Source organism: Poecilia reticulata, chromosome 22 (genome assembly GCF_904066995.2).
Source record: "Poecilia reticulata chromosome 22, P_reticulata-male-v2, whole genome shotgun sequence".
Lineage (NCBI taxonomy): Eukaryota > Metazoa > Chordata > Actinopteri > Cyprinodontiformes > Poeciliidae > Poecilia > Poecilia reticulata.
The window spans coordinates 1,642,898-1,668,783 of record NC_088851.1 but is presented as its reverse complement, the minus strand read 5'-3'; the positions used below and the strand labels follow the sequence as shown (position 1 = coordinate 1,668,783).

The following is a 25,886-nucleotide window of genomic DNA, read 5'->3' as shown; positions in this document are numbered from 1 at the left end:
AATCTATTTTAAAAATGTAAGTGATGAGGCTGCATCATACAAACTGAATAAAAATGTTGGAACCTGTAACTGATAGAGGTTGGTTGTTGTTTCAATTTGTGAATTTGTGAAGCCTTAACAAATTAGTTTGTCATAAAACCATAGAATCTTTAGTATATTTTCTGTGATTTTTCTCTGTTCATGACTACTTATTTTTTCCCCTTCAACATTGAACCATAAGTTTTTTTTCCTCTGAACAATTAACAATTAATTGTTAATGCAAATTTTGTACCAGATTTGTAATTATTTTTTATTGTCCCAAAGTAAAACAACTGATTTAGCACCATGTAGGAGTAGTGTTTTTTCTTTGATATTATGTAAGTTGGTACAGTAGCTCAATACTTTTAACAGTCCTTGAGACAGATAGCCTTCCCCACCCCTCCCCACACACACACACACACACACACACACACACACACACACACACACACACACACACACACACACACACACAACGATCCAACAATTCACAACCCTGCAGCTTGTGAATTGTTAAATAAATCTGATTTACTCTGATTTTGTTGTTAATCCTGGCTTAAAAGTCAAATTTCCATGTTAAACAAAATGCTAATAAAATAAGAACAAAATCACAAAGGTATAGAAATTAGCTCAAACCTGAAGACTCTCGCTGGATTGTGGAAGGTTTCTCAGATCAACAGAGTTCAGTTCTAGCCAGAACTTGGATCTGTCTGGAGGATCTACAAGAGAAGGGGTGCTCTGACTCAGCTCAGCCATATGCTGCAGCTCAGACTGCTGCCTGGTCTTCCTAAAACTGCCTTTTGATTTGGTTCCTTTGTTTGAGAATAAGGCAGCTCTCTTCGGAAGGGATGGCTGAGTGGGGGAAGATTCAGTGCTGTGACTTACAGCCTGCAGTGGACGTTTGGAGCTTTCACTGTATTTGGGCATGTCACTTTGATTTGTGGGTGATTGAGGTGTAGAATGGCTGTGGTTGTCTATGTCACTGGGCAGAGAGGGCTGAGGTAAACTCTTGTGCAGTTCAAGATTTGAGTTTGCGGTGTGAATGATATCCTGGGAGGTGTCCTCCACTGTGGACTCTGTCCCCCGGTCCTCAGGATGGTCACTGGGACTGTAGTCGCTCAGCTCAAAGGCAGTGATGCCACAGTCCAGGGAGAAGTAGTCCTGGCTGCAGCGGATCGTCAGCTGACCACAGTCGTCCACCTCTGTGAGAGCATCCAGACGGACCTGAATACAAATAATTCAATATTCAAGTTCCAGACTGTCAGTAACCAAGCCAAGTGAAAGAAACTACCACAATGTTTTAAGACATATCTGATAGGTTCAAGAAATCCTTCCTTCAACTACATTTCAATTCCAAGTGTAGATGGACATTTAACTTCATCTGAAACCAACCTGGTACTGGTCCTGGCTGAATGCCTGCAGGATGTCAGTCTGCCGGGTATAATTTCCGTTAGGGTCCTGTAAACCCTGCAGAAGACGCTCTTTCAGAACCAGAACTGAGACTCTGAGCTGGTGCCACAGTAGCTGCACTGTCCTGCAAAAACACAAAAACAAGAACAGTGTTTTTGATTAAGCTTACTTAAATATTAATATACTCCGCAGAATTTATACCTTGCTACAATCATTTCCTTGTAAAAACTCACCTAATGTCTACAATGATGTTTACAGAGTAGGACAGCAGCTTCAGGGAGAACTCCGTCTCCAGTAAAGCATGAATCTGCTCCACATGGTCAGAAATGTCCTCACAGATGTCCTAAAGTCATAAACATACATTCAAAAGTGAGCAGAATGTCACAAAGCAAATATACACTCATCAGCCCTTACACATGCCACCAACTGTGTGTGTGCCACTGAAAAAGCAGAAGAGGCGGGAGGGACGTTTGACTCCACACATCCACTTTTAACAATGAGTCAGTTTCATGTGGGACTGGATCCACATGAAGTGCCGACATCAAGAACACTACAGTTTTTCTGTCGCTTTGGTACATTTATCAAATCAGAAATAAGGTGCAACTGCTTTTGTACATCATCCAAGTGATGATGTACAATTCCCTTCTGTTTCCTACATTATGAATGGATAAGACAAAAAGTTTCTTTCCACACTGAATTGAGGGAGAAGGTATTCATCGAGGTATGAATGAGAACTTGTGACCCAACAGTCAGGAAGGTCAGGAGGTATAAGAAGAGGAAGTGCTACAAAGACAATGACTGTTTTTTAACCTGCCAGTTGCAGAAATTAAAAATGTAATAAAGACCCAGACATCATTTCTTATTAGAAGACTAAGGCGTGGCATGTCATTCAAATTTGAAACACTTACTCAACCAATAACAGGGTCATCACAGGATTTAGCATTTTCTGTAAGCTCAAATATATTTGATATCACCGCCCCCACTTATGGGGGCGGTTTCCTTTCTATGAATGTAGAAAGGAAATTCAGAAGATCTTTGACTTTGTCGCTTATGATGGAAACTTGTAATGGGTCATCATACTTAATAGCAGTTTTCTGGACCCTCAAAGATGCTTTACAATGAAACCAGTCATTCCCATTCACACACACATTTACACACTGATCAAATGTGTAAATGGCTGCCCTGGGGCTGTGGCTGCCATGCACCGGTCCCATCAGCCCTCTGAGCACAAGGTGGGTGAAGTGTGTTGCCCAAGGACAGAAGGAAGACAGAATAATTATGTACATTTTTAAACTCCTACCACCGTCGTCACCATTGCTCCACTGGCTGTATCTCAGAATGCAATGTTAATCCCTGAACATTGCATTCTAAGATTAAATACTATAAGCATGCATTGTGCAAGTTCCAAGTAAAGCTGTGTGAATTTGTCATTTGGTTTTGTCTCCAAATGATCCCTAATGATGGAATTGTCCACATTTCTTTTCTAATCAATATTTTATAAATTCTACTTTTAACGTGTGCTCCTCTTCTGAAGCCCCTTCTTAATGATGCTCTTCCAAAGTTTCGTCCCTCAACTTCTTTTCCTAGCAACTGTTCAACAATTCTAATGATGCTATTTTGCATTAGTGGAAACTTCTGGAGATTTGTGAAAGTGCACAACACACAGCAACGGTAACCAGAAATGCATAGTTGAAATATCATACCAGCAGATTGTCTTTGTGGCCACAGTTTAAAACGAGTGTAACTTGGATTTTGATGGTGCAGAATAAGCTGCTTTAATAGCACATGACCATAGAGCCTAAATATTATTCCAAGATTTTCCTGTTATGTAACAGCCTAACTCAGAATGGCAGAGAAAAGGAGTCTATTTACACATTAAGTATTAGCTTTATTTGTTATTTTTTCTTGATCTTTAACAGCAAAAACCAATCTGCTCCTGTACCAGTTAGGGAACAAGAATGAATTACCATGGAAACAGACCTAGGTAAAAAGTAAGCTGTCTTTGTGATACTGAAAGTCCTGACCTGCAGCTGAACTGAGCTCAGTAAACCACTAATCCTGTTTAGAGTGCAGCTCCCACATCTCCCCAGTTTTTACACACACTAAGTCGTAATCAGGCTCACTAGTGGCTTGTATTTTTATGTTTTTGTTTTTTTCCACCTGTGCTGCAGATCCTGGGGAAACCTCTGCCTTGTGAATGGCTCCCAAACATGGCAACCTCCACCAGGACAAAGATCCTCTCAACGTCCAGACTGCGTCCATGGATCACATCCCCTGCCTGCCTGACCTCCTCTATTCTCTCTGGAAATTAAACAAGGAAACACTGCACCATCACCATACTGCTCTCTGCTGACATCAGCCATAGCCAGATTCAAAGTACTCTCACCAATCCCTCTCCTCCTGCTGCCTCTCTTTTTTACTTCTGTTTACCATATAAACATATTGAAATGCTCTTCTTTGCAATAATTACTACAGTATCTGAAAACATAACAGAATGGAAGTAAGAAACATTTCTATTTGTAAATAAAAATAAAAATAAAAAAAACATAAATTTTGTTCCACTCAAACTTTGCTGTGTCCAGTTCTAAAACTGGCCCATTTTCTATTGTGCCGCCTTTGAGAAAGCAGGTGACCTGGCACTGAACCCCTGGTTGATCATCTGCTTCTATCTTTGGCTGCTGTTGCATGTTGCTCCATGGTGACCTCCCTGAACAAGATAACACCTTTTGTTCTGCCGCTTCCTGAATTATAACAGGCACCTAGCCAGTCAGAATGTAGGTCAGATACTCTGCCAGCCCGTCTCATGCTACGTTGTCTAACACTCTGACCTACTGAGAACTGTCCGGTGCACATTACTGTACACTACACTATGCACTACAGAAGGGAAGCCATGTATTTGAGAGCTGGTGTGCTGCAGTTTTTAGATGTCCCTGCTTCAACACACCTAAGGCAAAAAATGAGGGCATTAGCAGGAAACTGGAGAACTGGACTGCATACTGAGAAGGATTCGGCTATTTGATTCAAGTGTGTTGAACCAGGAACACCAGCCCTCAAGGCCTAGACTTAATGTAGGGGTAAATGAGATAGTTACATGGACTGTTCCCTGGTTCTTATATTACTTCAGTACTGAGATTTAGAACTGAATTCACATTAAACTTGCATTCCATAGTATGTTTCTCTATATTCAGATTTTAGACATTGGCTGACAGACATGTTTGACAGATTTAGCTTTGGTGAGGAAAGTTGAGCAGTGTGTGGTCCAGCCTTTGGACATTCATTCCCTTTACCAGCATTTGCAGAGGTCAGAGAGCAAATGAGTTATAATTAATGTTGTATTTGAAGGTCCTGGTACATTTCAGCTCTAATCGTTTCCACTTTCACCTCATCATGAATTTATTTATGGACAGAAACCTGCTGCAAATGTGGTTTAATTTATAATTTAGCAAAATGTCATGATGTTTTTCTAAGCTCTAAGTAAATGACATTTAAAACTGATACAAAAGGATCTAAAAAAGGAGAGAGAAAAAAAGTAGATTGGTCATCAATAAAAGTCCTGTCTCCCCTCTTCCTTTGACCTTCTTACAATCAATATTACTTATTGACCAAGTAGAGCCGAAGAAATACTGAACTGCAAATGGGCTATATTTAAATTCATGCGGGTCCCTAACTCACATGCTTACACTCTTGAAACTTCACATGCATGAATTTTGCCGGGCGGTTTGCCTTGAGGGCAAGTGATTGTCAGCTCATGGGAAAAGCTCCATAGGAAAGGAATGGAAAGCGAGTAATGATGCCTCCCATGTGCCAAGCGCATAAGCCAGCAAAAGGCAAAAGCTTCTCATTGTGCAAGTTGAGAAATGCTCATCATACTAGCTAAATGATGAGTGGTTAATCCATGTCTATATATCACTTTAAGCTTGTTCACAAGAATAATAAAGTTGTTGCTACATATGTTCAGAGGTGGGTAGCAACTGGTTAAATTTACTCAGTTACATTTACATGAGTAATATATACTCTTAAGAGTACTTTTAACTTTTACCTGAGAACATTATTATGAGCTTCACCTGTAGAATCAAGAGATCACATCAATAGAACCTGTCTAGTAACATGAAGTATGTTAAAATCATGACCTTACCTAAAGAAATTCAAGAACAGGCAAGAAACCAGGTCAGACATTTATCAAAGGGTTACAAAGCCATTTCTAAGGCTTGGAGCTCCAATGAACTGCAGTGAGAGCTGTTATCTACAGAGAAAACATGGAACAGAACTGAACCTTGACAGGAGGTTATTGTGGTTTCACTCCTTAAAACAACCCACTCACCTTGAACCCCTCGCTGCCCCCCTTACCCACCTGATTGCCTATTGAATGGTCTGATGCATAGAATGGAGTCAAAAGAAAAGAACTGGAAATATGTAAGGGAAGAATTCAGTCTAAGTTTTAGTCCAATGTAACATTTTACCACAGGACAGCTAGTAATTGTTTGCTTACAATGAAACACTGTTTCTTGACCTTGTAGAGATTTCATAATTAAAATAAATAAAATGCGATTCTCACAGTAAATAGAAATTATAGGTATAAAGCACAATAAGGAGGATTTAAGTGGTAGCAAGGAAAAGAAAGCATGTCCAGGAAATGATACATACATACCATTAAGACAAAATCTCAGTAAGGTTGCATGGAATACTCTCTCATGCACCATTAGAACATATCAGACATTCAAATTTATTAGAGACTCTGGTTGGCAGAGGACACACACACTCAGTTTCGACATCAAAGCTTTATCACGTCAGTCTAAAACTGGTGAAAATGTCAGTGGGGTATTTCAGATGTTTGAATAATTTACACAAACTTGCCAATACTGATAAGGACACACACACACAGAGCATTCAACAGAAAGCCTGTCAAACTGAATCAACACAAATCATCAATAAAGTCTATCGTCAATCTGAGGTCATTCAATACTTAGAAGATCTTTGTGTAAATACATTTACATCATCATTTAAAGCATGCACATACAGAGCTACAGGGAAAATCAACGTGTCGATGATCTAATCTTGCTGTATATTTCAAGTCTTTAGGGTAAACGGGTGTTGCAGCACTTTGTTCTGGTTCTAATCGTCTCTTAAACCTTATCGTGAAGCTTAAATTTTCTAAAATAGTTTCAGCTTCTCCGTTTCACCTACCACATTATTATTATTGTTTGTTCATCTCTTCTTCCTCCCAAAAATACTGAGAACTGGAACTGTTCAACTGATGCCATCAACTCTGCAAACTCTTTTCTAGGTTAATAGAAAATACCACTTTCATTGGCAACTGAAAGCAGGTTCATGAAAACCAATAACCAAATAAAGTGAGAACCATGTAAAAAAAGAAAAAAGAAAAAACTTTTTGTTGACTGAATTAAGAACAAATCCTGTAAACAACAAGTTGGCTTAGAAAAACAAAAAGGCAATCTGAGATTCTGCTCCTCTGTTTGTCCCTTCTTTGGGATTGTACTTTTATGTTCAGACTGAGACATTACAAAGTAGTGCAGATCAAAACTTTTTTTGGTACGTATGCAGTTGTTTCTTCTCTTCTCATCATAAGTACAAGATGAATGTCTGTCTTTTCGTCGACATGTTACAGTGCTGCAGTTTTGCATGCCTCCTATCTCAGACCTGCTATGTGTGGATCATCATGGTACATTAAAAAGAGAGAGCCAACATGATCAAACACAAAGTCGCAATACACACTTAATGGAGTGAGAAGAAAAACAGATACACACACACATTTTTTACTCTCCAGTCACGTGCATTCAAGATATGAACTGTCAATCAAAAGCTCATACATCCAGCAGCATTTCTAATTGCCCAAAATCAATCTAAAACAAGTAGACTTTTCCTTCAGGTCCAATCGTTCCTCAGCTTCATCACCACGAACATCAAGGGCTTCTTACTGGCCATGTTCAAACTGCTCATGACAGCTTGGTCTCATCCATACCCATTCGATCTAATAACCTTCAACTCCTCCACTACAGCCCATCAACGCAATGTATTTCACCTTGGAGATCAAAAACCATGTGTTCCCTCCTTCCCTGGAGTATTCAAATTAAACAGCTTCAAAGACAACCAAGACCCGCTGTTGTGATACAAAGACTCGTTACAGTTATTTCTTCAAAGGGACAGCTTGAATGATAACACTGAAAACTCTAAAATGTATTATAAGGTTGTATCCACAGCAACCCTACAATTCATTTCAATGAATCTAATTTCATTGAAATGAATAAGATGAAGTACCAGATGAGGACTATATCTCATTTCTTCAAGTCCTAAACCTGAATCCTTACACACAAATGTACGGAAAGTCCTTTCCTGATAGGCTCAGTGCAGAATCAATAAGAACATTTTTAAGTTGCACATGATTTTTCTGCTTTTTCATATTGGCACAGTCTGTTAGGTTCAAGTCCTGCTTTTCTGTGACAGTTTCCTTTTGTGTTCAAGGATTTTGACTGTGTCCATGGATATACCAGAAAATACAATCTTTTCTTTTTCCTCATCAAAAGCTGCCCACCTACCAGCACAAGGATTCCAATCCTTTTTCTAGACTGACAGAGATTTGGATCAAAGTAAGTCTGAAACATTTTATTATGTAAACAAATATTAAAATCATGTTTTGTGATGATCCTTTGTGAATCATCCTCTTTAATAAAAAGTGAATTTCCTAAGGCATTAAGGGTCACTTATGATTAACAGATCATTTCTATTAATGCAAAAATAATGAGTAAGATACCATTTCTTCAAATTTAGAAGTATAGCAGCTTCTAAATAGCTAAAACTGCTATGCTTTTAAAATAATGACAGTTATGTTTTGTAAGATTCTGATACAATTTTAATGGTGGCATCTCTGGATGCCTTTTAAAGCAATATTTTAAGCCAGTGGTGCCCAAAGTCATTCCTTGAAGCCAGGCATCCTCCATGTTTTAGTTTTCTCCCTGGTTCAACACACCTGCATCAAATGATGGCTCATTAGAGGCCTAAGAAGAACATTGACCTGCTGAGAAGGTTGTTACAACCACTAGGGAGAGAATTAAAACATGCAGGATGCCGGCCCTCCAGGATCGACTTTGGCCTTAAACACACTGCTGCGTTTAGGCCAACATGCAAAACCAAAGCAAGAACAGAATTTATTGATGTTTAGTTCATCTTTGTGTACGACTTCCAGATTAAATAGGAAGAAAAATATATGTATAACCATATGAACTAGTTAAGAAAAGTGTCTATTAAACTACAAATCAAAACAATTGTTTTTATAAAAATATTTGTTGAAGCTGGTCTGAGTGTGTTGTTAGTTATGCACAAAGAAACCAGTCTGGTTCTGTCATGGACTACAAAGCCATTCCTCCAAAAACATTCTGAAAGGAATAAACAGTTTACAAGTGCACTAAGGGACAAATAATGTTTTGTGGTTTAACTAAAACCGAAGTTTTCAGTCATAAAGAGCATTTTTTTGTTAGGATCTGAGGTTATTTTTTGAGTTTTTCAGGGTTTGCACTATAGTTTTGATCGTTTGTTATCTCTTACCTTAGATCTTCTGTTAGATCAGACTTGGTTCTGCTTTAATCAGTCTGCTCTTAATTATTTTAGTTAGATTTTGTTTATTTACTTCATGTGTTTAGTTATTCTTTGTTTTGGTTAGGTGATGGTTTCCCAGCTTCATTGCTAGTGTTTATACTCCTCGCCATGTGAGTTTACAATTTTATTTTTTATTTTAGTTGGAGTTTTTTTTGTTTGCTTTTTTTACAAACACATTATGAACATTTCAAGATAGCAAAAACCAATACAGCATTCATAAACCTCTCATCCAACCATACAACCAAATCCCTGCAAATTTCTATCCCACTCCAGGCCATTAGGTAAAAGTGATTTTTCAATCCAGTTTTAAGAATATTCCATTTCTTACCTTTTATCACCCTTTGATATTTTCAGATCACTCGTAATACCGTAAAAGTGAAAAAAAAAATCAAAATCCTTTTTCAAAAGAGAAGAAAAGAGCATCAAAAACTCTGCTGCTACTATAGAGGAAATAACACACCAGTAGAGTGTGTGAGGTGTGTGTAGGGGGCTGGAAGTGTTTGTGACCTAGTTCCTCCATTAGGGTGTTGGTGTCAAGAAGAGGAGTCAGTTGGATGGTTTATTTTAGGATGAGTCTAACCCACTCCTCACACACACACATTGAGTGTGTACTCAATGTATTGCAATGCTTTGTTTTAAAAAAAGAAGCAATATACTAGACCAAAGACCACGACTGCCAGAAAAGTTCCTTTTTTATATACATGTAGGCACTAGTGGGTATACTAGAATTATTTATGACATGCATTTAATATAAACTATGTAAAAGATGACATTAAAATGTTGTCGTAAGCATTCAATACAAACTATTAATTAAGAGTAATTAATGATTTATTTATTTTACATTTTTATTTATTCCAACATCCAACTTGATAGGGCTGCACAGTGGCGCAGTTGGTAGAGCTGTTGCCTTGCAGCAAGAAGGTTCTGGATTCGATTCCTGGGCTGGGGTCTTTCTGCATGGAGTTTGCATGTTCTCCCTGTGCATGTGTGGGTTCTCTCCAGGTACTCTGGATTCCTCCCACAGTCCAAAAACATGACTGTCAGGTAAATTGGACTCTAAATTTTTCCTAGGTGTGTGTGTGTGTGTGTGTGTGTGTGTGTGTGTGTGTGTGTGTGTGTGTGTGTGTGTGTGTGTGTGTGTGGTTGTTTGTCCTGTCTGTCTCTGTGTTGCCCTGCAACAGACTGGTGACCTGTCCAGGGTGACCCCGCCTCTCGCCCAGAACGTTAGCTGGAGATGGGCACCAGCAACCCTCCCGACCCCACTAAGGGACAAGGGTGTTAGAAAATGGATGGATGGATGGATCTAACTTGATGTTTGTGAACATCTTCAGCTGACATTCAATTCATTTACTGGTCTTTTGTCTATAATTTAATAAAGAGCAGTTGTACATTTTTTTGTACAACTACTTTGTGTTATAGGGATTTTGATAGTCATACTTATGCTGTTTGATTCAATGACAGATTAATTTTCACCTTTTTAACAATAATATGGTCATTATAGTGATAATATGACCAGTTTGTTTACAATTTTTACAAATGTTCATGTTAAAGGTTCATGTCAGTAGATGCATGGTGTTGAGTAGAAAACCATGGATTTTGTTTACACCAAAGACATCTTCCACAAATGAATGGGAAGCAAGTGTTTAAAAGCTTGGCTTCAATGTGTGAAAAATGGTGAAACCTCATTAGAAATATTAGTTAATGTTTTACTCACTGGTTTCACTGAAGAAATGACACAGGCCAGGACAAAATGAGGGGTGGCAGTGAGTGTGAATGGGGTGCTACCAGGACTAAGGAATATCTTTGGTGAGGACTACAGTCCAATGCTCTATTGAAAATGTTTTGTAGTTATAGCTTTTTAAGTCTTACTATTTCACAGAATCCCATGAAATTGTTTAGAACACATAGCAGCCTCTCCCTTGTAGAGCAGCTCTGTTCAGCTGTTGGACTCCACCTGCTGTATGACACCAAGAATAGTTCAGAGGAGCGCATACCATTACTTAGAAACACACCCAGACACAGAGACAGCAGCTGCATCAGTATAATCATATCCTACAGTCTCTCCATGGCAAGGTCGGGTTATAGAAAAATGCCCTGCAGGCAAACGCATTATAAAAATGACAGAGATATGGAGAGAGGTGGGAAGAGAGAGATTGAAAATGATGGAGAGGATAAGAAAGAAACAAAAGCCACAAAAGGGTAGGAAGGACATTATGAAGGAGGAGAGAGATCACCAGGGGCATGAATGTGATTTCAAACAGCCGTCTGAAGATGTCTGTTCCCATCGCCAGCTCACTCAGTGAGTTTGCTCAACCACAAACCTCCTCACCTGGAGAAGCTCCAAACCCCTACAGCCAGGATGTCACCCATCAAGAGGGGAGACCGAGTCCTAGCCAGAAACCAGACGTAAGCTGTTTGTGGAATTCATAGATATAGGTAAGCTAAATGTTTTACAGTAGGAACAATGAAAACAAATGGGGCCTGTTTCACAAGCTAAAATAAAAGCTTAAGCTGGGATTTCAAACTTAACACATCAGCCATTTAGTTTTACAGAAATCATCAAGCAAAACATTTTAGAAAAGTTTCATATCTAGTCTAGCAGCTATAGTCTGGTCAGGGTAGGATGATGATGGTGTTTTCTCAGTGAGTCATCTAGTCCAGAAATGACGTTTTTTGTTGTCCAAGTCTAACACTCTTGATTAGTTTGTATCCAGTCAGATATTGACTTCACTGGGTTCGTAAGCTATGCATTATAGAACTGATGTATGTAAATTGAGACAATATGCCAAGTTGCCCCAAATTTCTCCCAAAACCAGTTGTGTTAAGGAAAAACTACAACAGGTGGGTAGAATAAAGGGATTTCAGATTTCACTTTTTATTTACACTTTGCTTTTATAAGTATTTACCTAAACTGGTCAGATTAGATGATTAGATATTGTTTTAAGAATATACAATCCAGTGATATCCTATGCATCATCAAAATCATACATAAAGAAAAATGAAAAGGGGTCAGGAAAGTGACCAAAAGAACTGTTATTTGTTCAAAATATAAAATTCTGAAAGGTCATGCAATTCACAACAAGACTTTTGAGTCACATCATATTCCTATTATGATAGTATAATGCAGTATGTAGCATTTATAAAAATGTTATATATATATATATATATATATATATATATATATATATATATATATATATATATATATATATGCTATTTGTTAAAACTGTCACCATGTCATGATAGTGTAGAGTAAGAGACAGATTATCTGATCTACTACTGCCGTCTGCAGAAATGCACCCCCAGAAATGTACCCCTCTGATTGGGTGAAAAACACCCAATCAGAGCCGGGGGAGGAGCTTACCACCATCAATCATCCTCATGTATGCACTGCTAAATGTTCTAATGGTGAAGAAACAATGTGCAGTGATGACTGATAGTTATCCTGTGGACAGATTCCCCCACCTGAGGTGTGAATTTCTGCATCTGGTCCAGAGTCACCATGGGCCTCTTGGCTGCATCTCTGATCAGAGCTCTCCTTGTTCAGCTGGAAGTTTAAGTGTATGGCCTTGTCTTGGTAGGTTTACATTTGTGCCAGACTGTTTCCATTTCCAAATGAAAGATTCAACAGAGAGATGTTCACAGCTTGAGAAATATTTTTATGGCCAAAGCTTGCTTTAAGCTTCTCTGTTGTGTTCCTTGGACTTTATGATACTGTTTGCTCTCCAATATCCTGTGAACCTCTGAGGCATCACAGAGTAGCTGGATTTGTTCTGAGATCCGATTACACACAGGTGGACTCTCTTTAGTAATTATCAATTATCAGGCAACTTCTGAAGGCAATTGGTTGCACTCAGTAAAGGGAACTGAATACTTTTTCACATCACACTTTTGTTTTGAATCATGTATAATTCTGTAATTCATTGTTTATACCACTTTGTGCTCTATATTTTGTGGAAACATCACTATATATTTTGAAAACACTAATACAGAGAAATTCCTGTGATTCAGCAGTTTTAGACAATGAATTCTGCAATAAATAATAAATATGTTTTAGGAAGTTTTCTAGATTTAGGTGAAGCATTTGAGTCCACTCAACAGAACAGTTTTCTTTGGAAAATTTAAAAGCGATGAGACCGATTACATATGACTTGCTTTTTATCCCATCAGCATCTCCACAGGAGGGGGGATGCCAGTGCTGTTCTCCAACTTGTTGTAATACAGAAATAATACCACTAGGTGGAGCGGTCAACCAGAGAATGAGCCTAAGGCTAAGCAAACATCAAATCAGGCAGAATGTAGACCGTTTCAAAGCTAAGTCATTAAATTTTACATGAGCAATTTATGCAGTAAAAATCTGCATACCATCTCAATATATTACTAACACATTTTTTTTTTTTTTTAATGTATACGGTGTTTTGTTTTTGTTTACTAATTTACTCAGTTTAAGGCATTCTCTATACTAGAAGGCACAACATGTTTCATCTCTCTATTGCTGTCTTTATTAACTGTAGAGGCAGAAAAGTTCCACAAATAAAGCTTTTAAGACTGGTGAAAAATTACACAAAACACTTTAGTACACGTACACACACACACACACACACACACACACACACACACACACACACACACACACACACACACAATGACCTCAGAACCCAAACAGTAAGCTGTTGTTTCATGCTCTGTGACACACGCATTATGCAAAAGTTTGGGTTTGTCACTTCCCTGAACTGCACTGAGCATCAGCACATGAAGTTCACATCCACCCAACATCTCCACTAATGTAATAATTTCTAGACTTTTGATTATATGAATTGTTCTTTTTCCACGGTTAAACAATAACACAACTTCAAAGATATTAAAAACAAGAATTGGGGGAAGCCTAAATTATTTTAGATTTTCTCTAATTAGAACAATTTTATTCATTTCTTATTATTCGTATCAACCCAATTTTCAACAAATGTTTAAAATTTTACAAGAATTCAATTTATTCGCAGAATATAAAAAATATACAATTATACAAAATAATTATGTATTTTGTATTATAATTATATAAAATAAATTTATTAAAAGTGCCAACTTTGCATGATTTTGTAAGTAATGATAATTTTATGCAAAATTGGCATTTTTAATGGACTTTCAATGCAACTTTTAGATCAACTTTGCATTAAAAGTGTCATTATTTACCGAATGACACTTCATGACAACTGTCATAAACATTCATAAAGACTCTTCATGTTCATGACAGGTGTTATGTCATGTTTATGACAGTGTCATGTCAGTCTTTTGCACACCTCTTCAAATAAAGTGTTATCATTTAATTTGTATTTAAAGAAATTTATAGAATGAGACTCCCAGAATCCAAAGCCGGTTCTGATCAGAAGCTGTGGCGTTTCATCCCATTCCACTCCTCTCTCAACAAATGCAGCATGATTCATCTACCAGGAAGTCTCAGAGCTCTCTCTACTTCCCTCTGCTGACCAGCTTTATGAAAATGCTAATTTCATTTTCTAGTAAGACTTGGCATCTGCCAAATCACTCAAGTTTATTTGTACAACATATTTAAGCAACAAAGCAGTTCAAAGTACTTTACATCATAAATAAACAAATGTGCTGAATCATAAAAGACACCATACAGTCAACTGAAAAAAACAGTAACAAACATTACATTTTTATAAGTGCCATCAACAAAATGTAATGCCATCCCAACAGCACAGCCGGTATTAACTTTCATTATCATCAGCTGAACCACTGATTCTGGATGTGACATTATCATGCCTGCCAAACTGTGGATATTTGCTCATTGTAAGCTGCCATCTTGGTGGTTGATCATTCTATTCAGTCTCTCTGACAGCTACTTAATACAACAATGACAATCAACATAGTGTTTTAAAACATTTCTCTAATAAAATAATGCTTTGTTTTTCCCTCTGCATTGAATTATGAACTGGTTGGTCAAAAACATATTGTATTGCTTGTTCTTAATAATTGAGCTAAGTTAATTTAGCCTCACTCTAATTTCTTAAAATAAACGTTGGTTCTTAAACATAAACATTCATACTGCAAGATCCAGATGTAGGCATGCCAGGGGCGCGGTTAAGGGGTGAAAAGTGATGACAATTCTAGGGGCCCTGACCAGCAGGGAGCCTTCTACTATTTAATTATTTGCATTTTGTTCATAGAAATAAAATTTTAAAAATCAGGATCCTGTCAAATACAAAATTAATCATATTATATTTTCAAATATTGTTTTTAGCAGTAAAAATGTAATGTTACCCCTCCCAGACCAAAAAACACACATCCGTTTTTGCCCTGAACCCCCCTGGACTGTAACTTTTTTATATATATTTTTTTCACATATTTTTTAAAACTGTCATTATGTTGTGACAGTATGGTATGAGAGATAATCTGTAAAAAATGCAGTGCTAGAAACAACCAGTCAGTGGCAGGAGAGTTTTAGTGCTGTCAATCACAATCTCATGTGGTGCTGCTCATCCTTCCTCCCCTTTAATTTGTGCCGTGCTGCAGCTAGCATATCACAGAGCTGTGCAGATTTAAACTGTGAATGCTCAGTTTAGTTAGCATAGCTACCAATGATGGCAGATAAACGGTTTCTTGTAATGATAAGTTGTTTCTTGACAGTGCCAAGCGCGTCATACTAGTTCTGATTGGTTGTTTTGGTCAGAATGGTGCATTACTTTAACCAGTAATAGTAATTCAGGAAGGAGATGGAGGAGATTGACTGTTTTCACAGATTATCTGTCTCATGACAAACTGCTACAACATGGTGACAGCTTTAACAATTATGGAGAAAACATATTTTTTATTAAAGTTATGTACTGCAGCTTGAATAAAATGCAACTACATAGCATTTTTGAGAAGTCTGGATTGCTTTATGTGTGGTTGCATGTTGCTTTTGACTGTTGCTCATGGGGAGAAACATTTCAGTAAAACTAATAGAAAAAAATTTAAGCAACCTACTTGCACCTGGATGTGGACTGTTGGATGTTAAATTCATAAGCAGTAAATATTGTGCTAGTATCAGTATTGGACCACAAAGCAAGGCGGCTGCAAGCCTTTAAAATTGTGACGCTTTTTATGGGTCAAATAGACTCAATAAATTGCAACAGCAGCTGCACAGGGGGCCCAAACAAATTTTTTGTCAGGGGTCCAAGATTTCTGGCGGTGCCCCTGAGGCATGCATGTCCTCCCAAGCGCAGCCCTCTTCACAGATCACTCAGATGGAAGTGTGTGAGCAGAGTCTGTCATTCTTATGGGTTTACTAAATCCTTATATTTTAGAACTTATGTATTCAGCTGAAATACTTCTTGCACTAGCCATGTCTTCCTTTATTTAATATGAGGGGGTATTTCTCTGAATAAAACTACATTAAGAACTTAATGTGTCCATGACAGAAGATGTGATCCCAGCCAGGTGGCTAACATCTGAGAAATACTTTATTGATCCCAAAAGGAAATCAAATGTTGTTGTAACTCTTATTAATTCTAGAATCTTCAAAGTTTTTGTAGATAGTGATGGATGTTAGCAGGAAATATCTCTGACAGCAGTCTGTGATACAGAGAATTTGAAGAAGCCTCAGACTGAAGACATTCTGTTTTCCCAACACAGTTTCATGAAGAGGATGGTCAGGGTTGTCCATAATGTTCTTGGTTTTATGAAGAATCCTTCTTTGCATTATCATCTCCGGAGGTTCCACAGTTGTCCCCAGAACAGAACAATATTTCACTGGTTCTTCTAATAGACTTATGGAGAGGTTCCACCAGTAGGGATTTAGATTTTTAGATGTTCGTATAGAATTCCACATGCAATAACAGGGAAGGTCAGAGCTGCAGCAAGAGTTGTCTGAGAAAATAGAAAGATCTCTCCTCCCTTATGCTAACAGATATCCCATTTATTGCATATGAAGAAGATTCTGTCTAAATGAATCAGAGGATAAATGAATAAATGACTAGAGAAACTGGTTTCCCATACTTGTTGCTTTGTCCTCTGAAGTTCTTTAAATTGGACCTCATCACCAGAAGCCTAGTGACAAGGAAGAGCATCCAGTATTTTTTTATATTTTAAAATGATATTGTCAATGACTTCACAGCTGTGAAATATTGTTCAGTCACTTATCCAGAAGAGGGAAGGAGCGTTTGTTGATTGGCCTCTGGGTTTATGCCACTGGGTGAGTGAAGGTGGGACTTACAAACTCTTTGAACAACATCTTAACTATCACTTTTAATTTGAGCTGAGACCTAGTAGTTGGTGAGATGGTGAGGTGCAAGTCAATAATTCCATGGTCAAACGTTGAGGTAAACCTTTTTATCAGTTGTGGTGGAAGAATGCATACAGCGTCAGCTGAACGGGGCAACCCGCAACAAACAATTCAGAGAAAATGGCTGCCCACTCATGCAAGAGTTGTTATAGTAACAGGAAGAGCACACTTTTGCCTACCTTAAGTTGTACTAGGTGGACATCTACATGTCTGTTGTCACTGTCTTGTCCAACAGAGTGTGTGAGTTGAGCAACTCGGTCACTGGTTGCTCTTAGCCACTTCTCAATCTCTGGCAGATGGAGGACGACCTTCCAGTCGGCTCCAGTGTGGAGAGGAGGAGGTTTCTTTGTCCTTAAAGCAGAACACATGAGAAATAAATACAATAAAGAATGAGAATCTACACCCAGAATTATCATATAAGCCTTCTCAGTACTAATTGTAAATTTAAGCACTTTGAATTGCCTTGTTGCTGAAAATGTGCTATATAAATAAAATTACCTTACCTTACCTAAATTTAGCTTTCTTGGCAAATAGTTCTGATAAAGTTATAATAACATCAATATCTGAACAATAACATGTGTTTGGGTGTTGGAAGTCACAATTCAAAACTCAAATTTGTGAAAAAAACAACAATACCCCAAAAATCCTAAAAGTGTTTTAAAATAACTCCAAACCTTGGTGTGTTTTTTTTCTTTCATTCTGATAGTAGCTACACAATTTAATTTTTTACTTCTTGCTGAATATAGTTAAATCTTAAACTTTGCTTAGAATAGACATACTGCAGCATCTCCCCTCCTTTTTGTCAAGTTAGCAAATGTATGTCACTTCATACCTGCACATCTATTGAGGAAAATCTAGTTTTCCTGTTAGCTTAAATTTAAACAAGAATACAGTACACTTTATAAAGAAAAATATTTTGTATGTTGGTGGTGTTTAATTTTCTACTTTTCATAAGCTGAATTCCATCCAAGTCAGAAACCTTTCCTCAAAATTCTACACACCTGAGAAAAATGTTTTTGAGGTCTTTTTGAAAATGTATTGAAAGTATTAAAAATAGAAAGCAAAAAAAAAAAATACATAAGAATACACACAGTCTTTGCTTAATGCTTTACCTGTAAACCTCAACACTGAGCTCTTTCTACTGGTCATCCTTGAGATGCTTCTAAAGTTCACATGGAGTCCACATGTCGTCAATTCAGTTAATTGGACTTGATTTGAAATGGACACACCTGTTTATATCAGGTCCCACAGTTGACAGTGCAGGTCAGAGGTCAGACACCAAGCATGAAATCAAAGGAACTGTCTGCAAATCTCAGAGACCAAAATTATACAAATCTGGAGAAAAATCCAGAAAACTTTGTAAACCGTTGAGGTGATGGGCTCAGTGGCCTCCATTATTTGTGAAAGGAAGAAGTTTGGAACCAGCAGAACTCTTCCTACATCTGGCCAGCCATCTGAACCAGTCATTAACTAGAAATAGGTTTCTATGGTCAAGTCAAGTCACCTAACTTTTTGATCCCCCATAAAAAATAGAAGTCTAGTGGTCACTGCAAAAACAACCATCACAAAACATTTTCAATGTTGCACCCTCGTCCAGGAGAGGGAAAAGGACCTACACTGCAAGTTTAAGCAGATATCGCATCATTGTGGGGGATTTCATACCTCTGGGAGAACACTGGATCAGTAGTAGACTCTTCACCGGTGAGGTTGGACTGGTTGCTCTCAGGGCCAAGGGAAGAGGTTCCATTCAGAGACTGATGAGCCACATCTGGACACACAGGGGCGTTGGCAGGGTGCAGGGAGGGCTCGACGTCTCTGATGAACATGAGCTTTGAGGATGGAGGCTCAGGACTCACAGGTGAGAGAGTTGCAATACTCATGATGGTAGAGAAAGTAGGATTCCAAATGTTATTGGACTGGCTTCAGGGACAGGAACTGCAGAGAAACAAAAGACAAAGTTTAGAGGTAAATGAAAATGAAGACAACAAGTAAAGAACAAAGACTGAACAGAAAAGAACATATAAATGAGAAACAGAACACAGGCCAAGACCAAGACAGAAGCTAATTTCCACTGTTATGCCGATGATACTCAGCTGTATTCATCCATAAATCCCAACAGTTAGAAAGTCTTGACTACATAAAAACCTGGATGTCTTGATTTTTTCTGCATTTAGATTCAGGCACAACAGAAGTTGTCATCTTTGGAGGTGAATGTCTGAAAATCATCCTGCTTAGTAAACCACTTTATCTGATAACGACATTAAATTAGCCTTCAGTAATAAAGAACCTCAAATTTATTTTTGATCTCTATGACAAAAATAAAGTCTGTCTATGCCTCATTTTCTGTCTTATATTTTTCTCCGCAGCTTTGTTTTTGTTGCAAACATAAGCTGGCACTGCATGGCACTGCTCACACACCCCCAGTGTCTGTTTGCTCATGACTGAATAATTTATCACATGGTGGAGGGGAAGCAGATAACTCCAAGCATTGATTCCATCATGTCTCTGTATTTTGCATAAAAAGCAGAGAAGAAGGAAACAGAAAACCTGACTCAGTCACATGCTGGAGCATCCAGGCACCACTAGACGGCATGAAGTGTGTGTCTGGAAAAAACTAAAGCAACAAAAAACAAAGTGAGGATGGACACCGTGAGCAACATAAATAAATAAAGTATGGTTCTTCAAGTATTTTCACTCAGTCCAAAACTTCCTTGCCATCACAATTTGCTACATTTCCCAGCAGATAAGGAATACTATAAAATGACAGGAAGAGGGTTCACATGTTTGCTCAATATGCAGATCACTTTAGTAAAATAAATGATCATTTCTGCATCAGCATTTACTTTACATATTTACACCAACTTAAAATGAACTTGAGAGAGATGCAATGAATTATTAACAGGTCTGTGAACTATTTGTGACACAGCAGACACTCTAGGAACCAGGAAGTGAATAAGATCCATCCTTGTGTGACAGAAAAGACATACAAGCTTTTTATGAACAGCCTTCACTGCACCACTTTGATCAAATGTGCCTTCAGATTATGCACTCACATTTGGAACAGTGCATAATAATGGATACATAATCTATTATTATTACGGATACATAATCTGTTATGCGTCTAACATAATAACAAATATGATCAATTAAAAGTGAGAAGTTTAACTTTACACTGTGTGTACAATTATTATGCAAGATGTAGTTTTGACAATTTATTTGAAGTTTTACCATTGAACAACTACAGCGTTCTCAGTTAATCCAAAATGTTAATGACATCTCAAACCTGACGTTAATCTTTCTTTTAAGAAAGTAAAAGTAAGATTTTGACTTTTTTAAGACAATATCTATGTGTGCGTTATTATTGGGCAAGTATTAGCGTGCAGAATTAATATACAACTGAATTAAAACTGAAAATCAGGCTTTAATATTCAGTTGAACTCTCATTTATACAAAGTACTTCAGCAAACAAAAAAACACAAGACACTTAAACAAAACCAGATTTATGAAGATAAATTTCCATGTGGCTTCTTTTAAAAGTCACTGTGCTCACCCAACCTCAGAGAGTTCCAGAGTCTTGGAGCCACAGAAGCTTGCAGGTGTAAGGATGCAATAGTCCACTGATGTAAACTAATGTCTGCTCATGCAGAGCTCTTAAAGTCAAAAGGAGGATGTTGGAGTGCTTTGGAAATTAGACCAGGAGCCAACTTTTACATATTCACTAGATTTCGGCTGTACAAAACAAACTCTGGATAAAAATGAATAATTTCATAGAGAGATGGCTTACTGACCTGTTTATGTTCCACAGACAGGCAGGGAGAGCATTCTGTGTGGAAAATCCATTACTGACCAGATGGAATGAGATCGACCAGCACACACAACCTCTGGCAACTCTGGCAAGCAAGCCAAGCTGTTCATGTACACTATAGTCTTTGTCATGTTTATTTAATACTTATGTTTAGATGATTAAGGTATAGATTGAGCATTGAAGAAATTAGTTTTTTTCTAAACCACAATTTTTGCATTGGTAAATTTTATTTCTATTGTAAAAGTGTTGGTTGTGATTTTTAAAACTACTGCATTTCTGTTATAGTTTTGCCTCAAGATAAAACTTTAAGGATGAAAATATGATTAATAAAATAATCTGAATTTGGAGATAAACATCAACAGTGAAAAACAGAATGACTTAGAAATCTACTAGATTTTATAGATGAATAAATTACATTTGTAAAATGTATGGTGCATTGGACTAAATCTTGTATTCAGTAAATACCTCACCTATTCAATATCTACATGCTCCCATTACCTGAGGTTAAAACAAGTACTAAGATTACCTACCATAACTACACAGATGACAGAGCTCTACATTATGATGCCCCCATTGACTCTAAACTCATCAACGCTCTGAACAGATGCTTAGAACAAATCAATGTGCGGATGTGTCATAACTTTCTCCAGCTGAGCAGAAACAAAACTGACCTAAAGAGGAATGATCTAGAGTCAGCACACAGCTTCAGTTCTTACAACTACACTGTGTGCATAATTATTAGATAAGTTTGAGTTTGGACCATATCATCATTTTTATCCATATTTTCCAACTCCAAGCTGTAAAAACTTGAATGTTTGTTGAGTATAAATATATTAGCTAATGTGCTAATGGGGGAAGGAGACAGACGGAGAGTCAGAGATTCCTTTGAGTGGGTAAAGTGGACGTTTATTCTAAATAGCAGAATCATGTGCATGAATTGTACATTTACAAAATAAAGATGCTTTATGTCCAGAAGCCGCATTCACAAAGCGGGCCTTGCTCGACTGAAGGATGACTGCAGCTGGACCGGTACCGGTATCGCACGGCTCCTTCTTTAAGTTTTGCTCAGACTGATCATCCTGGAACGCGAAACCTAAAGAAGGAGTCATGCGGGAACGCTCATAAACCATCAACATTTCCTAGCAGATATAGCTTAGCGGTTCTCAACGTGGGCGGTACCGCCCCCCAGGGGGCGTTCAGAGGACAGCAAGGGACGCTGGCGGAAATTTTTACAAAAGGGGGGCGCTGGGAGCACTAGCGGAACAAGTCAGCGTTGGGCCGGGGGGCGGGCCAATTACCGGGCCCCTAACAAATCACCGGGCCCCTTACGTGCATCAGCTGCTGGAAACTGTTGAGCGTGGGGGGGGGAGGGGGTTACAAAACTGAAACTGTTGACTTTAACATTAAATACACCTTTCTCAACAGGTGAGGACGCACTTTTTCCGTCTATAATCAGACATTTAAGCGACTTGAAACCATTCCTCCCTCCCTGGCACCTCCAGACCCGGGCCCCCATCCGGCCCGGTTCGGGGGGGCAGCCACCCCCCCAGCCGTCCCTATAGCTCCGCCCCTGGCTTGGAGTCCTCTGGTGGGCGTTTGGTCGAAGGTAAACTTTACACCTTAAATGCACAACAATGCCACTTTAGACTTTGAGCAACTTGGTAAAACTGTATTGTGTAACATTAAAACATGCTTGGCTGCAACTGTATTGATAGCAGCTCTTCTTCTATTCAGTGTTTTTTTTAGCTTCTGTTAGCTTCTTGGCGCAGCTCCGCTCCTGCTACTGGTAGCTTCACCGCTGCTGTGATTCATTTTGTCTGGTTTTTTTGTACATATGTTTTGGCAGTGCTTTGATCATGTTAATTAGCAACTTATATTAAAAAGTGTTTTATTTCCCTTTGAAGGCTGCATGCTTCCATGGAAGGACAACAGAAAATTGCTCTTATAAACATGTAATAACTAAAATCACGATACCTTCACTGTGTATCCCTCTGAAAAATGAACCTATTTAAATAAAGAAATCCCTCCATGGGTGATACCACGATAGAGAGCGTTCATTTTATAGCGTTAACACCGGCGCTGTAAGTGGTCCGGTATGAAACGGGGTGATAGAACAACGGTACCACAGCACTTTTAAATTTCAGTAATCAGAATAATGAAATAGTTTCCGTTGTTTTAAAAGGTTTATGTTAGTCTGCCTTTTCCCCATCGATACGCCCTGCACGTTAGGGGGTAAAAAAAAGACGACGCACAGATTGCGCAACACTCTGAAACAGGAGAAGCGGGACATAAAACGGAGCGACGAACTAGATGTGAATTATGGCATAAAAACAGAGAATCCGACGCTGAACAGTGAAAAATCAACACATGATGTGAAACACATGACGATTAGGTGGCGCAGTAGGAGATGATTAAAGATTACTGATGGTGAGCGTCAATAAATTATCAAATAAATCTAGCAATAGGAAAGAAACTAAAGTGGACATAGCAATAAACCAAGAGAGGATAATAATAATCAAATGAAACTAAATGGAAATGAATGAAGAACAAAATGCAAGAATAAACTAAGAAACTAAAGTAAATACAGATAAATAATTAGATTTGATATATTTATTTCTTCAATATTATTTTTCATGTCAGTGTTAATGTCATGTGGCTGATGACTCCATGACACTTTCAATTTGACTCATTATTAAAAATAAAAAGACGTGAAAACCTTACTCTAATGTAAATAGTACTTTTCCTCAGTTTTTGTCTCATAAAGATGTAACGCATTGGTCTGTGCGCTGAAGCGCATGAAATGCATCTCTAGGGCAGAGGTTCCCAAACTGTGGGGCGCGTCCCGTAAGGGGGGCGCCGTGCCATTGCAGGGGGGGCGCGAAACGGGATGAAAAAAAAAAACATGAACGCTTGTATGCGCTGGGTTTTTACCAACTCTCTGTCATTCCTATGTCAATTTGATACGGTAGGGGCTTCCACACTTCCCATATCTGTGTCCTCTGTCACTTTTATCAGCAGTTAAAACTGTTTCATTCGTTGTTAACATGTGGTAACCTGTTTTTCCGAGCCGCCTTTAAACGCAACATGAGCGCTACGACACTCGCGCTGAGTTTACACCTGTGCGGCAGCGAAGGAGACCTGCTGCTGCTGTGCGGAGCTACGCAGGTGTGTTAGAATCATGGCAGCAAAACGCAAAGAACTTTTCACAGTTTTCCCCCCAAACTAACCGACTGAGTTGAGTGAAGCTGCTGGATGCAGGTATTGTTAGCTAAAAGATGACTAGCTAGCTAATATCAATACAGCACCTTAAGCTTAACAAGTAGCCTGTAGGCTACCGATGTTCAGCTACATACATCCATTTTTTTGCCCCCAAAAAAGTCGACCCCCCCCCCCTCGGGGGCAGGGACAGGGAGTCTCTAAGAATCCTCTCTCCCCCCTCCAACCCCCCCCCACACACACACACACACACACACACACACACACACACACACACACACACACGTTGTTCAACCAGACAGTCATTTGTAATCCATAGGGGGGGGGCAGAAAATGTTTGGAAACCACTGCTCTATGGTCATTTCATTCTCACAAAAAAAAAAACAGATGCAGAAAAAATCAGCAGATTAACTCCAAACAGGTTTGATTATTTTAAGGTGATCAAGGTGTGTAGACAATCACATGTAGCTGCCACAATTACGTGTAGCTGCCACAATTACGCAGCACAAGGTGATTGTGGAGCGCCAGGGGCGGATCTAAAAAAATATTTATGGGGTGGCAAGAGGGGGGCAGGGATTTTTTCAAGGGTGGCAGCATATACCAGTATATATATATATATATATATATATATATATATATATATATATATATATATATATATATATATATATATATACATATGTATAGAGAGAGAGAGATGTGTTATAGTTATATCAGTTATAATTCCACATCGCTTAGGATTTGTTGCTGCATGTTTGCGCAGAGTGAAGGAAAGAGGAGACCAGCTGTACAGGCAGGCTGCAAAATGAGATGCAGGTGATTGGTATCGGCAACAAGAGCCAATGATCGCCAATCACCGATCATGCACTTTTTCACGAAAATCGGCCGATTATGATCGGTGACCAATTGATCGGCACACCTCTAATATATATATATATATAAAACGTCTCATTCTCACGTTTAGCTTACACAGACCTAACATTGGACTTAATTTACTTGATACAAATCTATAAACAGTTTTGTTTCTGTTAGTTCTGTCAAGATGCAAGAAGGGGCAAATTTATCTTATATTGGTCAATCGTTTTATTTTAAATATGCTGTAGGAGCCGTAGTTTGATGATTAGTTCAGTTTTTGTCGCTTGTTTAACTTTTAGGAATTGCAGCGGCTACAGACAGCACGCCACAATAAAGGTATAATAAAGCTGATAAACAGGTGAAGAACCAAACACCACTTCTGTATGAGAGGCCCCAAGGGCCAAAGCTTACAAACTCTCATACACGTACTATCAAACTCTCTCACATTCACTATCAAACTCTCTCACATTCACTATCAAACTCTCTCACACGTACTATCAAATTCTCTGACATTCACAGTCAAACTGTCTCACATGTACTATCAAACTCTCTTACTGAGTTTGATTGCAATGGAAGTTAACTTAAAATTTCAGTTTCTGATTGGACCCCACACAGGAGTAGGCGGGTTTTCACGGACAGAAAAATAGCTGAGCGGCAGTGACAACACAAGTTATGGCGCTTTCTTTTCAA

At 38.4% G+C, this 25,886-nt stretch overlaps 1 protein-coding gene across 10 annotated transcripts in view; it reads right to left on the bottom strand.

The window, feature by feature from the left end:
* akap6 (A kinase (PRKA) anchor protein 6) overlaps positions 1-25,886 on the bottom strand; it is a 224,321-nt gene that overhangs the window by 162,978 nt on the left and 35,457 nt on the right. For all 10 annotated transcript variants that reach the window (XM_081603033.1, XM_081603032.1, XM_081603036.1 and 7 more), the window contains 5 exons: positions 18,983-19,255; positions 17,500-17,671; positions 1,662-1,771; positions 1,411-1,552; positions 655-1,242 (listed from right to left, as the gene is read on the bottom strand). In XM_081603033.1, coding sequence (XP_081459159.1) covers positions 655-1,242; positions 1,411-1,552; positions 1,662-1,771; positions 17,500-17,671; positions 18,983-19,200 — 1,230 coding nt within the window. In that variant the 5' untranslated portion in view covers positions 19,201-19,255. The remainder of the gene's footprint in view (positions 1-654; positions 1,243-1,410; positions 1,553-1,661; positions 1,772-17,499; positions 17,672-18,982; positions 19,256-25,886) is intronic.